Source organism: Cucumis sativus, chromosome 7, assembly GCF_000004075.3.
Source record: "Cucumis sativus cultivar 9930 chromosome 7, Cucumber_9930_V3, whole genome shotgun sequence".
In the NCBI taxonomy this organism is placed as follows: Eukaryota; Viridiplantae; Streptophyta; class Magnoliopsida; order Cucurbitales; family Cucurbitaceae; genus Cucumis; species Cucumis sativus.
The window spans coordinates 7,055,043-7,068,297 of NC_026661.2; the positions used below are offsets into that span (position 1 = coordinate 7,055,043).

The following is a 13,255-nucleotide window of genomic DNA, read 5'->3' on the forward strand; positions in this document are numbered from 1 at the left end:
CGTAATAAGTTCGAAGCTACAAAGCCTGCGGGAGTTCTGCAACCCATTCTATCCCCGACAAGATATTGGAGGATTGGACCATGGATTTTATTGAAGGGCTGCCAATAGCAGGAGGTTACAACGTGATTATGGTAGTCGTCGACCGCCTAAGTAAGTACTCCTACTTCTTGTCTCTGAAACACCCGTACACAGCCAAGCAAGTGGCTTCAATTTTTTTGGAAAAAGTGGTCAGCAAACATGGAATACCCAAGTCCATTATTACCGACCGTGATAAGATCTTCCTTAGCAATTTCTGGAAGGAGTTGTTCACTACCATGGGCACCATTTTGAAGAGAAGCACGACATTCCATCCCCAAACGATGGACAAACCGAGAGGGTAAACAGATGCCTAGAGACCTATTTGAGATGCTTTTGCAATGAACAACCGAAGAAATGGGATAAACTGATCCCTTGGGCGGAATTATGGTATAACACAACCTTCCACGCATCCACCAAAACTACTCCTTACCAATCTGTTTTTGAAGAACTCCCCCGCCACTACTGTCATATGGATGGAAGCAATCTCCTAACAATGACGTAGAAGTCATGTTGAAGGAGAGAGATTTAGCACTCAATGCACTGAAGGAAAACCTATGCATAGCTCAAAATAGAATGAAGAAAATGGCAGACGAAACCGCAGGGAGCTCAAATTCAAAATTGGGGATGAAGTGTATTTGAAACTACGACCCTATCGACAAAGATCACTAGCTCGGAAGAAATGTGAAAAGCTATCCCCAAAATTTTATGGGTCGTATGAGGTTATTGAAGAGATAGGAGAGGTCGCTTATCGATTGCAACTACCGCCCGAGGCCGCCATTCACAATGTCTTTCACGTGTCTCAACTGAAACTGAAGTTGGGAAAACAACATGTAGTCCAGCAACAACAGCCATACTAACTGAGGATTTTGAACTACAATTGTGGCCGAAAAACGTGTGGGAATAAGGTGGAACAAGGAGCTAGGAGGTAATGAGTGGCTGATCAAATGGAAGAACTTACCAGACAGTGAAGCAACGTGGGAATCAGTTTACCTATTGAATCAGCAGTTCCCTCAGTTTCACCTTGAGACAAGGTGAACTTGGAGCCCCGGGGTATTGTAAGACCTCCAATTATTCATACATATCAAAGGAGGGGCAGAAAAGTAATTGGACAAATTAATAATGAGGAAGGAAAAAGAGGAGGAGATCGTGCAGGTGGGGCCCAGGCACAGAAATAAGAGAAAGATGAGAGAAGGAATATAAATAGGTTTTTTAGGTCTAGGGGAAGTAGGTTTTATTTTTATCCTGAAGTTGGCGGCTGCTTTAGCCTAGAGGAATATCCAGTCTTTCCCTAGAGGAAGCTGGGTTTGTCTTCATTATTCCTTGTTTTTCTTGAATCTTTATGTTTTTCTGTACTCATTTTGGCTATATATAAATAAAGATAGCAGAGGGCTACCTCTGTTTTTGGCCATTGTAAGGGAGAAATAGTGAAGTAAGCAAGTTGAATCCTTACAAAATGTTGCAGAAAGAGTAGAACGATGACATAGTGCATAATGTGTTTCTCTTTACAAAGTAACCAATGACTTACAAGAAAGACACCACACAACAAATGACCATTGGGAAACAATATACATATGAAAAACTAAAAAATTGCAGAAATTGAAAATGAAACTGGAAGTAGAAAAGAAATGGAAGAAAAATACCCTAAAAGTTGCAAGTGCAATAGGATCATAACAGATTGGTATCATCACGAACAGATCGAACAAACTCCAAAACAGATTTTGCAGTGGGCGTCCAACTAAAATAAACAGCATCCATGCTCGCCAAAACGTTCCTAAGAAGTGACACCATTTCACAACAAGTAGCCAATGACTTAAAAGAAAGATATTGCACAACAAGTGACCATTAGAAAATAATAAACAGAAGAAAGAATAAAAGATAAGCGGAAATTGGAAGAAGAAAAGAAATGGAAGAAAAATACCCCAAAACTTCAAAATGCAGTATGATCATAACAAATTTGTATCATCATGGACAGATCGAACAAACTCCAAAACAGATTTTGCAGCGGGCTTCCGACTCAGATAAACCGCCTCCATGCTCCCCAAAACGTTCCCAAGAAAGGATTCAGCTCCCTACAAAAAACAATGTAACTAACTCAAGGTAAAAAAAAAAAAACAGAACAAGAACACTAACCAACTTTTAAGGAATCAGCTCCCTGCCAACATGCATCACACCCCATAACTTTAATTTCTTCAAATAGAAAGGATTTAACTTAAAGTAAAAAAAAAACAGAACACGAACTCTAACCAACAAAAATAGAAAAACCAACCTTAACCCTTGATCCTTGCCGTCCATCGGGAGGTTCAGCACTGGACATGATCGAGAATATTCGGTTCCCAGCCACAGGTTTGGCCATCGACAAAGATTTTCAGAGGGAAATGAAATTTTTGGAAATGGGTAGTGAACAAAAGTAAGGCTGAAATGATTTTGTTTGGAGAGTGGGCAAAATTCTGGCGAGTGAGGAGAAAAGGGAATACATGGGATTCGGTTTACAGGAATTTTTCTTAACGATTGTTGGAAGAACAAAGAGATGTGAGGAGATTTAAGGGTAACGACACAAATGCAGAATGTTAAATCCAAAAAGGCGAAATGGCCAATTGAATGTTTAAGGAAGTTTGATCTGCCTGCTAGCTGTTTTCTTGCTTCTTTATGGAAATGTTGCAGAAAGAGTAGAACGATGACATAGTGCATAATGTGTTTCTCTTTACAAAGTAACCAATGACTTACAAGAAAGACACCACACAACAAATGACCATTGGAAAACAATATACATATGAAAAACTAAAAATTTGCAGAAATTGAAAATGAAACCAAATGACCATTGGAAAACAATATACATATGAAAAACTAAAAAATTTGCAGAAATTGAAAATGAAACTGGAAGTAGAAAAGAAATGGAAGAAAAATACCCTAAAAGTTGCAAGTGCAATAGGATCATAACAGATTGGTATCATCACGAACAGATCGAACAAACTCCAAAACAGATTTTGCAGTGGGCGTCCAACTAAAATAAACAGCATCCATGCTCGCCAAAACGTTCCTAAGAAGTGACACCATTTCACAACAAGTAGCCAATAACTTAAAAGAAAGATATTGCACAACAAGTGACCATTAGAAAATAATAAACAGAAGAAAGAATAAAAGATAAGCGGAAATTGGAAGAAGAAAAGAAATGGAAGAAAAATACCCCAAAACTTCAAAATGCAGTATGATCATAACAAATTTGTATCATCATGGACAGATCGAACAAACTCCAAAACAGATTTTGCAGCAGGCTTCCAACTCAAATAAACAGCCTCCATGCTCCCCAAAACGTTCCTAAGAAAGGATTCAACTCCCTACCAATAAATTTTAAAGTATATGTAAATTTTAGATATTAAGTAAAAAAGAGAATATGTAAGTTGAATTTAATCGGTAAGAATATGGATGTCTAGAAACAAATTTTTAATTTTTTAAAAGTTGATTGATAATTATTTGATTTCTTTAAATTCAACAACAACATAAAATTCGATAAGAGAAGGTTGTCACATGCTTGAGTATGTGTTGAATCAAATATGGACTCTCGGGCAAGGGTGTATCTTGGCCATATAATTTCGGGCAAGGGTGTAGAGGTTGATCCCGAGAAAATTAGATCTATCAAAGAATGGCCCGTGCCCACTAATGTCCGTGAAGTTCGTGGATTTCTTGGGTTGACAGGATATTATCGAAGATTTGTAATGAATTATGGAAGTGTGGCTGCTCCTTTGACTCAATTATCGAAGAAAGGAGCATATGAATGGACTGTTGCAGCTGCTGAAGCTTTTGAGAATTTAAAGATGGCTACAATGACTCTCCCAATCTTACCACTGCCAGATTTTTCCTTACCATTTGATAAATAAAATTTTGGCTAAAGCCTTGACAAAAGCTAATGTAGAACATCCCCCTTCTTTATGTTTCTTGAGTTTTATCCTAGAGGAGGTGTTTGAATGACCATTTTTATAGTTTAGGATTAGTTATTTGAATTAACAATTTTGTATCTTGAGTTAGTTATAAGTAAACTAACTCAACCCCAAGTTAGTTTAACAACTCTTGTAATCTCCAGCTTATAAAAAGGCTTCTCATTTTCATTAATAAATGATAAAAAAAAAGGCATTATACATAAAGATTTCCTAGCTTTGCAATTACAGCATCAAAAGCAATGTACAGTTCAGATGAGACTTTATTCCAGTATAGAGTAGCTCTGTAATTGCAGATCAAGAAAGTGAATGTAGCATGGAAATCCCAAATTCAACATTTGGAAGTTAGCAATTGACAATCTCATTAGTAGGCAGTGCACCCATAATAAAATGTAAGATTTTTAGAACCCTAAAAATTCAAGTAACTTGCAACTAGTCATTGTCATGACCATCAATACTACGATTAGTGGATCAGCACAAAATACAAAACAGTAAGACAGTAAATCTTTAAAAACCTTACTTCTGTTTTAACTTGCTCAAGAAGAATGTTGCAAAAAGTATATCAACAAGAATTCCTTCAAACATGACCTACAGGAAGAAGGGTAAACAACAACAACATCCTGTCAAAAATCATTTAATGTGATTGAGATCTTTTAGCATGACTGCTTGAGAACTTTTAGCACAACCGGGCAGCAACTTCAATAACAGAAAAACATGCATAATGTAGAAGACAGCAGATTTCAAATTATGACATTGTATTTATGAATGTCAGGCGATTCATTGATGTTCCAAAATTCAACCAAAGTATGGGGTGAAAGATATATAAGAATCTTCCATGATAAGGCCAAGACCAGGATATCCTTATCCAAAAAAGAAAAAACTAATCAACCAAAGTAAATTCCATGTATGATTGGGAATTATGGCCATACCTTTGCCAAAAGAACTTCGAGGAAATGGAAAAACTGGAGATGTTGCTCATGTATCATTCCCGAACCAGGATTGGGGTAGAGCAAATGGTCAGCAATTTGCTGGATTACCAAGCAGAAAATAACTTATATTAGAAAAAATGAACAATACATACCCACATATTACTGAAATTTTATGAAATAGATTTCAAGCAACCAATTTTTATATTGAAATGTGATCTCACAACTATTTTTATTTTGAAAAGCGATTTCAAACAACTATGGCTGTCTCATCACGCTTCATGTTATCCAATAATACTACAGGATTAACAAAGCCATGCCATGCTAATAATAAGGAATGTCGTGATAACCTTAAATAAACCATACTGCACGTCAAAGGCTGCCCGTGTAATGTTCTCCATGACATCTTTAAAAATACCACCACCATCAATTCCTGCCTCCTCAACTCCAAATTCATTAACAAAAGACACACGTATCTGCATGCAGAAAAGTGAAGCAATTGACCCAACACAAACAAGAAAAAACTAATAAACAATTACAAGTAACTCTGCAACTATAGGATGCAGAAGAGGGAAGGGGTCGTTTTCACGAGGGCAAAGAAAAAGATAGAAAAAAGTAAGATAACAATTTCATTTTTCATAAATCATGGAAGTCTGAAATTACCGATCCTCGAAGATCAACTTCAGACAATGCACTCATCTGACTGAAAGCATCTTCCAATATATGATTTCGTCGAATTCTAAACCGGTTTCTGGCAAAAACAGCAAGAGATCCATTCCTTTGCCTAGCTGCTGCTAGTTGTGTCTGTGAAATGAGTTATAGAGAAAGTAACCATAAATAAAAAATATCTTACATATTTCTATAACTAACAGTCATCCAAGAAATTCAATATTGTGGATAAGGAAACCAAAAAAATAACTTGCTTACAGTGAAAATCTTAACCCTGCTAGTAAACGGTACTAAAAAGGGAACTCGCTTGTGTATATCATTTGCTCTGGTATTTTCTATCACTGCCTACAAAGAAACAAGGCCAAGTAAATAATTAGAATTACGATCAGATAGTGGTTTCTCTCATGGAAATTCCATTGCAAAATGGAAGGTTCACTTGGTCTAGAGACGGTAATTCTCCTTGAAGATCATTATTAGACTGATTCTTCATAAATCAGATGTGGGATATTTGTTTTGAAAATTCTCGGGTTCTCGAAAAGCACGCATCTTCTCGGATCACTTTCCTTTATTCTTGGAGGCTGGTTCTTTTCTTTGGGGTCCCTCTCCTTTTCGGTTTGTAACACCTGGTTGGTGTCCAGTGATTCTAATCAGATTATTGTTGAAACAGTGAGCAACTCTAACTTCCAGGGATGGGCTGGTTTCATTCTTCATGAGCAGTTGAGATCAGTTAAATTGTTAGTTGATTATGTTCAAACCAAATTTCTGGTAAAATGGCCTTTACTGCATTTAAACAAATCAATCTTGGTTTCTTCTTGAGAATGAGACATGAAATAAGCTGGACCGCGTTCTCCAAAATCTATAGTCGAAAACCCAATTCAAATGAAGATAGCCAAGCACTTCTTTGCATGTAGGCAGGAGAAGAAAATATGATGTAAATCTTCTAAAGCATGCAAACACAAGGGACAAACATGAGGAGATAAACTGAGAAAGGGAGGTTTCATTTGCAAAACTTCTGCACAGTTCATAGTCCATTTCGCATTCTCCAAAGCGTGATATTCACTCTTCTAGGCTTTCTGTCTTCCAAATTGTCGAGTACTTTGTTTTCAAGACTGTGTTAGAACATGTTTGGCTGATTAATAAATTAGTAGAACACACTATTTGGTGTTCTATCATTTTGGTATCGGAGAAATCGAATCTGTGAAGTTCTATATCATGGCTCAAAAGCGAATTGAGGAAAAGTTGGAAATGGTAGATCAAGAAATATCCGGCATTCGAGCAGAATTACATGATTTGCCAACAATCAAGGAAAACGTGTCATCTTTGGCGAAGAGTATTGAGAGGTTAGGAGTACAGGCTGAGAAGCAACAGCAGCAACCAGAAACACTGTTGAAATATATTGAAGGAATGATCAAAGGGAAGACAACGATGGAAGAAGTACTAGAAGGATCATCAAGTGAGTTGACAGCATGGTTGATGTCAGTGATTGGACGATGATGGGAGGAAAATATGAGGAAAAACATACCAAGTTGGAGGGTGAAGATTCTGCGGGCGACCGAAGCAAGTTTAAAAAAATTGAAATGCCAGTTTTTGTGGGAAATGATCCTGATTCTTGTTGTTTAGGGCTGAGAGATACTTTCAGATACACAAACTGAGTGAGTCAGAGAAAAGGACTGTGTCCATTATTAGTTTTGATGGAGCAGCTTTGAATTGGTATAGATCTCATGAAGATCGTGAACCGTTTGTTAATTGGGACGATTTAAAGAAGAGACTTATTGTTTGATTTTGATCGAGTCGTGAGGGATCAATTTTGGGAAGATGTTTAAAGATCAAGCAAGAAATTACAATGGAAGAATATTGGAATTTATTTGATAAATCAGTAGCACCATTGCCTTTTCTACAAAAGGTTGTCTTAGAAGAAAAATTTATGAATGGTTTGAAACCATGGATTAAGGCAGACATGGAATGTTGGGAACCTATGGAGCTTTTTCAAATGATGAAGTTGGCCCAAAAGATTGAGAACCGAGAAGTGATAATGGGAGAATCAAGTTTCAAACGTGCAGCGGATGGAAAATTCCAGGTTTCTGCTTCTTTTAAACCTCAATTCCTGTGATTTCTAATGATAATAAGTCAGGAGGGATTGTTCGAATGCGGATGATTACACTTCGAGGAGTGGCTGGTGAACCTAATCGACGAGAAGGACCACTAAAACGACTTTCTGATGCTGAATTTCAGGCTAGACGTGAGAAAGGTCTCTGTTTTCGTTGTGAGGAATGATTTTTGTGGGCCATAAGTGTAAAGTGAAAGATCATAAGGAACTTAGAGTTTTAGTTGTTGGGCAAATGGGGAAGAACTAGAGTAGTTGAAGAAGAGGATTCAAAAGTGGAAACTGAAATACAGGAGACTGAAGTTGTTAAACCAGAAGAACCCGTGATCGAATTATCAATAAATTCGGTGGTGGGATTAACAAACCCTGGAACTATGAAAATTGAAGGTATGATTAGAGAAAGGTCAGTAGAAGTATCGATAGATTGCGGCGCGACCAATAATTTTATATCTGAAAAGTTAGTAACTCAATTGTTGTTGCAGTTGCAGGAAACTTCTGATTATGGGGTTATTTTGGGGTCTGAATCTGCTGTAAAAGGGAAGGGAATTTGTAAACAAGTGGAACTGCTATTGGGTGAATGGAAGGTTGTGGATAATTTTCTTCCATTGGAATTGGGGGGAATGGATGTCATTCTTGGTATGCAATGGCTACATACATTAGGAGTAACCGAAGTAGATTGGTGAAAACTTACTTTGACATTCATACAAAATGGGAAGAAGGTTGTATTGAGGGGAGATCCGAGTCGTACGAAGGCTAGGGTGAGTTTGAAGCACATGATGAAGACATGGACAGAACTTGATCAGGGATTTCCGATTGAGTGTAGATCTTTGGAAGGTGGAATGGCATTTGCAGCGATGTATGGGGTTGATGAAGTGCCTACCACCCATGAGTCTATTCCAGCCGTGTTAGCTAAGAATGAAGATGTTTTTTATTGGCCTGGAGAGTTGCCACCACAATGTACCATTGAACATCATATACATCTTAAGAAGGGGACTAATCCAGTCAATGTTCGGCCTTATAGATATGCATACCAGCAAAAGGAGGAGATGGAAAGATTGGTTGATGAAATGATGGCATTTGGCATAAAAACCTAGTACTAGTCCATATTCGAGCCCGGTCTTGTTGGTGAAAAAAAATGGTAGTTGACGGTTTTGTGTAGATTACCGTGCGTTGAATAGTGTGACCGTTCCAGACAAGTTTCCTATTCTAGTAGTAGAGGAATTGTTTGATGAACTTAATGGGGCTAATATATTTTCGAAGATTGATCTCAAGGCGGGATATCATCAAATTAGAATGTGTAAAAAGGATGTGAAGAAAACAGCTTTTAGAACTCACAAGGGGCATTATGAGTTTCTTGTCATGCCTTTTGGGCTCACCAATGCACCATCAACGTTTCAAGCTTTGATGAATAGTATCTTTAAACCTTACCTACACAGGTTTTCTTAGTCTTTTTTGATGATATATTAATTTACAGCAGAAGTTTGGATGAAAATCTTCAACATTTAGAATGGGTGCTAGAGGTGCTGCGAGAGAATAAATTATATGCTAATATGCACAAGTGTGGGTTTGCCAAAATGAAAGTGGAGTATCTTGGCCATATAATTTCAGGCAAGGGTGTAGAGGTTGATCGCGAGAAAATTAGATCTATCAAAGAATGGCCCGTGCCACTAATGTCCGTGAAGTTCGTGGATTTCTTGGGTTGACAGGATATTATCGAAGATTTGTAATGAATTATGGAAGTGTGGCTGCTCCTTTGACTCAATTATTGAAGAAAGGAGCATATGAATGGACTGTTGCAGCTGCTGAAGCTTTTGAGAATTTAAAGATGGCTACGATGACTCTCCTAATCTTAGCACTGCCAGATTTTTCCTTACCAATTGAAATAGAGACCGATGCTTCTGGATACGGGGTAGGTGCTGTCTTAATTCAAAATCATCGGCCAATTGCTTATTTTGAGCCAGACATTAGCTATGAGGGATCGTGCTAAACCAGTTTATGAACGGGAATTAATGGCTGTAGTTTTGGCTGTGCAACGCTGTAGACCTTATCTTTTGGGCAAGAGGTTTGTAGTGAAAACTGATCAACGATCATTGAAACTTTTATTGGAACAAAGGGTTATCCAACCTCAACATCAGAGGTGGATTGCTAAGCTTCTTGGCTACAATTTTGATGTCGTGTATAAACCGGGACTAGAAAACAAAGCAGCAGATGCCTTGTCTCGTGTCCCTCCTACTGCCCAACTTAATCAACTTACTGTTGAGATCAGTTAAATTGGCAGTCCCAACACTGAAGTTGACCCTAAATTAGTCCCAAAAATTAATGGGATGGGTCTGAATGTCTTGTTCAATGATGAAGATATTCTCCCTATTAAAATTCCCCTGGATTTGCCTAAAGATTTAGTGTCTATAGTCGGTGATTGTGGAATCATTCTGGCTTAAATTAGATGTGCAACTGCCTTTTCCTCCTCCCAGTCATTATTAAGGTTGTCTCCTGGAACACTAAGGGTTTGAACGACTCCTCTAAACGTGCAGCACTTAAAAAATTCATCAACAATTGTAGTCATGATTCAAGAATCTAAGAAGGACACATTGAACTCGGTTTTTATAAAATCATTGTGGAGTTCTAAGGATATTGGCTGGGATTATGTGGCTTCTGTTGGATCTTCTGGGGGAATTCTTACCATGTGGGACAGCAGTAAAATATCTGTAACAAAGGTCATTAAAAGACGCTTCTCTTTGTCAATCAAATGCCTCACTTTGTGCAAAAAGGTTTGTTGGATCACAAATGTCTATGGCCCTTGTGGTTGCAGAGAAAGGAAATTGGTTTGGCCCGAATTGTCTTCCTTGGCTGATTGTTCGGCCGTGGCTTGGTGCATAGGTGGGGATTTTAATATCACTCGTTGGGCCCGCGAAAGATTTCCTTTTGGCAGAAGTACTAGAGGAATGTCATTATTCAATAAGTTTATTCACATGGTTTCTCTCATGGAAATTCCATTGCAAAATGGAAGGTTCACTTGGTCTAGAGACGGTAATTCTCCTTGAAGATCATTATTAGACTGATTCTTCATAAATCAGATGTGGGATGTTTGTTTTGAAAATTCTCGGGTTTCTCGAAAAGCATGCATCTTCTCGGATCACTTTCCTTTATTCTTGGAGACTGGTTCTTTTCTTTGGGGTCCCTCTCCTTTTCGGTTTTGTAACAGCTGGTTGGTGTCCAGTGATTCTAATCAGATTATTGTTGAAACAGTGAGCAACTCTAACTTCCAGGGATGGGCTGGTTTCATTCTTCATGAGTAGTTGAGATCAGTTAAATTGACAGTAAAAGCTTGGAATATTGGTGCGCAAGCTAAGGTAAAAAAAAAAAAACAGAGAAATCCTTGATGTCAAAATTAGAAAAATATGATTCTGTGGCTGAGTTGATTGGATTAAATCAAGAAGAGTTGAATTCTAGAGCTGCTTTGCAAGCGGAATTACTTAGTATTTATCAAAATGAAGAGCGTAATTTTATTCAGAAGAGTAAACTCAATTGGCTTCTTCTGGGTGATGAGAATACGGGCTTCTTCCACCGCTTTCTAAATGCGAAAAAAAGAAGGAACCTCATAACTGAATTAAAAAATGATGATGGGGTTGTCTCGACTTCATTCCGCGACATTGAAAGGCTTGTGCTGGAATTTTTTGAGTCACTTTATACCAGAATTCCGGGGGACAGATTCATCCCTATTAACAGTAATTGGTCTTGTGTTTCTTCAATTCAGAATGAGGCTCTTGTTACCCAATTTTCAGTGGAGGAGATCTTTAAGGCATTAAAGGCACTTGGCAACAATAAAGCTCCGGGCCCGGATGGCTTCACAGTGAAGTTCTTAATCACCCAATGGTCTATTTTCAAGGATATCTTCAAATCACTAATGAATGTCTAAAACAAGAGAATGTGACTCTAGTCAAGGATTTCCGTCCAATCAGCCTTACTACGTTAGCATACAAGGTCGTTGCAAAGGTTTTATCTGAACGTCTAAAACAAGTTATGGATGCAATTATAAGCCCCACTCAAAGCGCCTTTATTGAAGGTAGGCAAATTCTTGACCCAATATTAATTGCTAACGAGGCCGTGGAAGATTATAGGGCAAAACAGAAAAAAGGATGGATTTTAAAACTTGACTTGGAAAAAGCCTTCGATAGGGTGAATTGGAACTTTTTAGAAAAAAATTTATCTTTGAAAAAGTTTAGTTCAAAATGGATATCATGGATAATGGGCTGCCTAAAAATTCCAAAGTATTCAGTCTTCATCAATGGTAAGCCTAGAGGCCGGATAACAGCATCTAGAGGTATCGCCAAGGGGACCCCCTCTCCCCCTTTTTATTCCTCCTAGTAAGTGAGGTTTTAGGAGAAATCATAAACAAGCTTCATATTAACAAAGCCAGTTTGAAGGTTTCCTTGTTGGCAAAGACTTGATCCACCTCCCTTTGCTTCAATTTGTCGATGATACTCTTCTCTTTTTATTCCAGCTTCCGATTATATATTTAGGTCTCCCTTTGGGAGGCTACGCTCGACAAAAGTCTTTTTGGCAACCAGTCATTGATCGAATTCACAAGAAACTTGAAAGGTGGAAAAGATATAACATCTCTAGAGGCGGAAGACAAACCTTATGCAACTCAGTTCTGGTTAGCCTTCCTACATACTACCTACTTTATTTTCTGTACCTGAAAATGTGGCTGCCTCTTTGTTAAAGTGAGTTTTCGGAGTGAAGGAAAAGGTCTGCAATACTCCTTGAAAGACAGGGGAAGCAGAAGATTGGTGTTCTATATTCTGGTTTGCTTATTAGTATTTTGTTGTTCGGAATTTTGGATTAGGAGGTTTTCTTTGTTTGATGTTTGTGAATTATATGTAACGTGACTCATTTTCTGAGGTTCACGGTTTGCTTATGTTGTAAGTTGTGTTTGAATTGTCAATATAATAGAAACACTACATCAGTGTTCTATCATGATGTCATCCTTGGAATGCAATGGCTGCACACGTTGGGGTAACTGAAGTGGATTGGCGGAAACTCACTTTAATTTCATACAAAATGAAAAGAATGTTGTTATAAGGGTGACCCGAGTTTGACAAAGACTAGAGTGAGTCTGTAACACATGATGGAGACATGGACACCATCTGATTACGGTTTCTTGACAAAATGTCGAGCTATGGAGGGAGGAATGACATTTACCGAACTATATGGAATTGATGATGTTCCTACATTTCAAGAGTTACTACCAGCAGACAATTTTGGCTATCCTAAAAATCCAGCAACAAAGAAGTGGGAAGTGCTTGTTAGTTGGAAAGGAATACCACCTCATGAGGCTACATGGGAGAATTGTGATGATTTTACACAAAAGCTTCCTCATTTCCCACCTTGAGAACAAGGTGTCTTTGGAGAGGAGAGTAATGATAGACCACCAATTGCAATACAATATAGCAGAAGAAAGACAAGTGGAATTGCACGTGCACAGGTGATGGAATTGGAGGAAGTGGAAACCACCTTAGTGGGGACAACAGTTAGTTACAGGGGGG

At 38.1% G+C, this 13,255-nt stretch overlaps 1 protein-coding gene and 1 long non-coding RNA gene across 2 annotated transcripts; both read right to left on the reverse strand.

The window, feature by feature from the left end:
* Positions 1-1,709: 1,709 nt before the first annotated feature.
* LOC116405230 lies at positions 1,710-3,312 on the reverse strand. The gene is made up of 4 exons (XR_004218399.1): positions 3,263-3,312; positions 2,985-3,115; positions 1,997-2,147; positions 1,710-1,849 (listed from the first exon to the last, which is right to left on the reverse strand). It is a non-coding gene; the product is annotated as an uncharacterized LOC116405230 (long non-coding RNA).
* A 943-nt stretch (positions 3,313-4,255) lies between these two features.
* Positions 4,256-5,979, reverse strand: LOC116405055 (E3 ubiquitin-protein ligase UPL6-like). The gene is made up of 5 exons (XM_031888606.1): positions 5,864-5,979; positions 5,600-5,740; positions 5,287-5,412; positions 4,940-5,038; positions 4,256-4,598 (listed from the first exon to the last, which is right to left on the reverse strand). The coding sequence occupies exons 2-5, from the start codon at positions 5,633-5,635 to the stop codon at positions 4,527-4,529; spliced, it is 333 nt and encodes a 110-aa protein (XP_031744466.1). The 5' UTR covers positions 5,636-5,740; positions 5,864-5,979; the 3' UTR covers positions 4,256-4,526.
* Between the last annotated feature and the right edge of the window lie 7,276 nt (positions 5,980-13,255).

What these genes read in the sequence shown, in the direction of transcription:
- LOC116405055 (XM_031888606.1), bottom strand. Translation starts at nt 5,635, where the DNA reads ATGAGTGCATTGTCTGAAGTTGATCTTCGAGGATCG. An exon ending in AAGTTGATCTTCGAGGATCG is followed by an intron (nt 5,413 to 5,599) that starts GTAATTTCAGAC and finishes TTCTGCATGCAG; the next exon opens with ATACGTGTGTCTTTTGTTAA. An exon ending in TGCAGTATGGTTTATTTAAG is followed by an intron (nt 5,039 to 5,286) that starts GTTATCACGACA and finishes TTGGTAATCCAG; the next exon opens with CAAATTGCTGACCATTTGCT.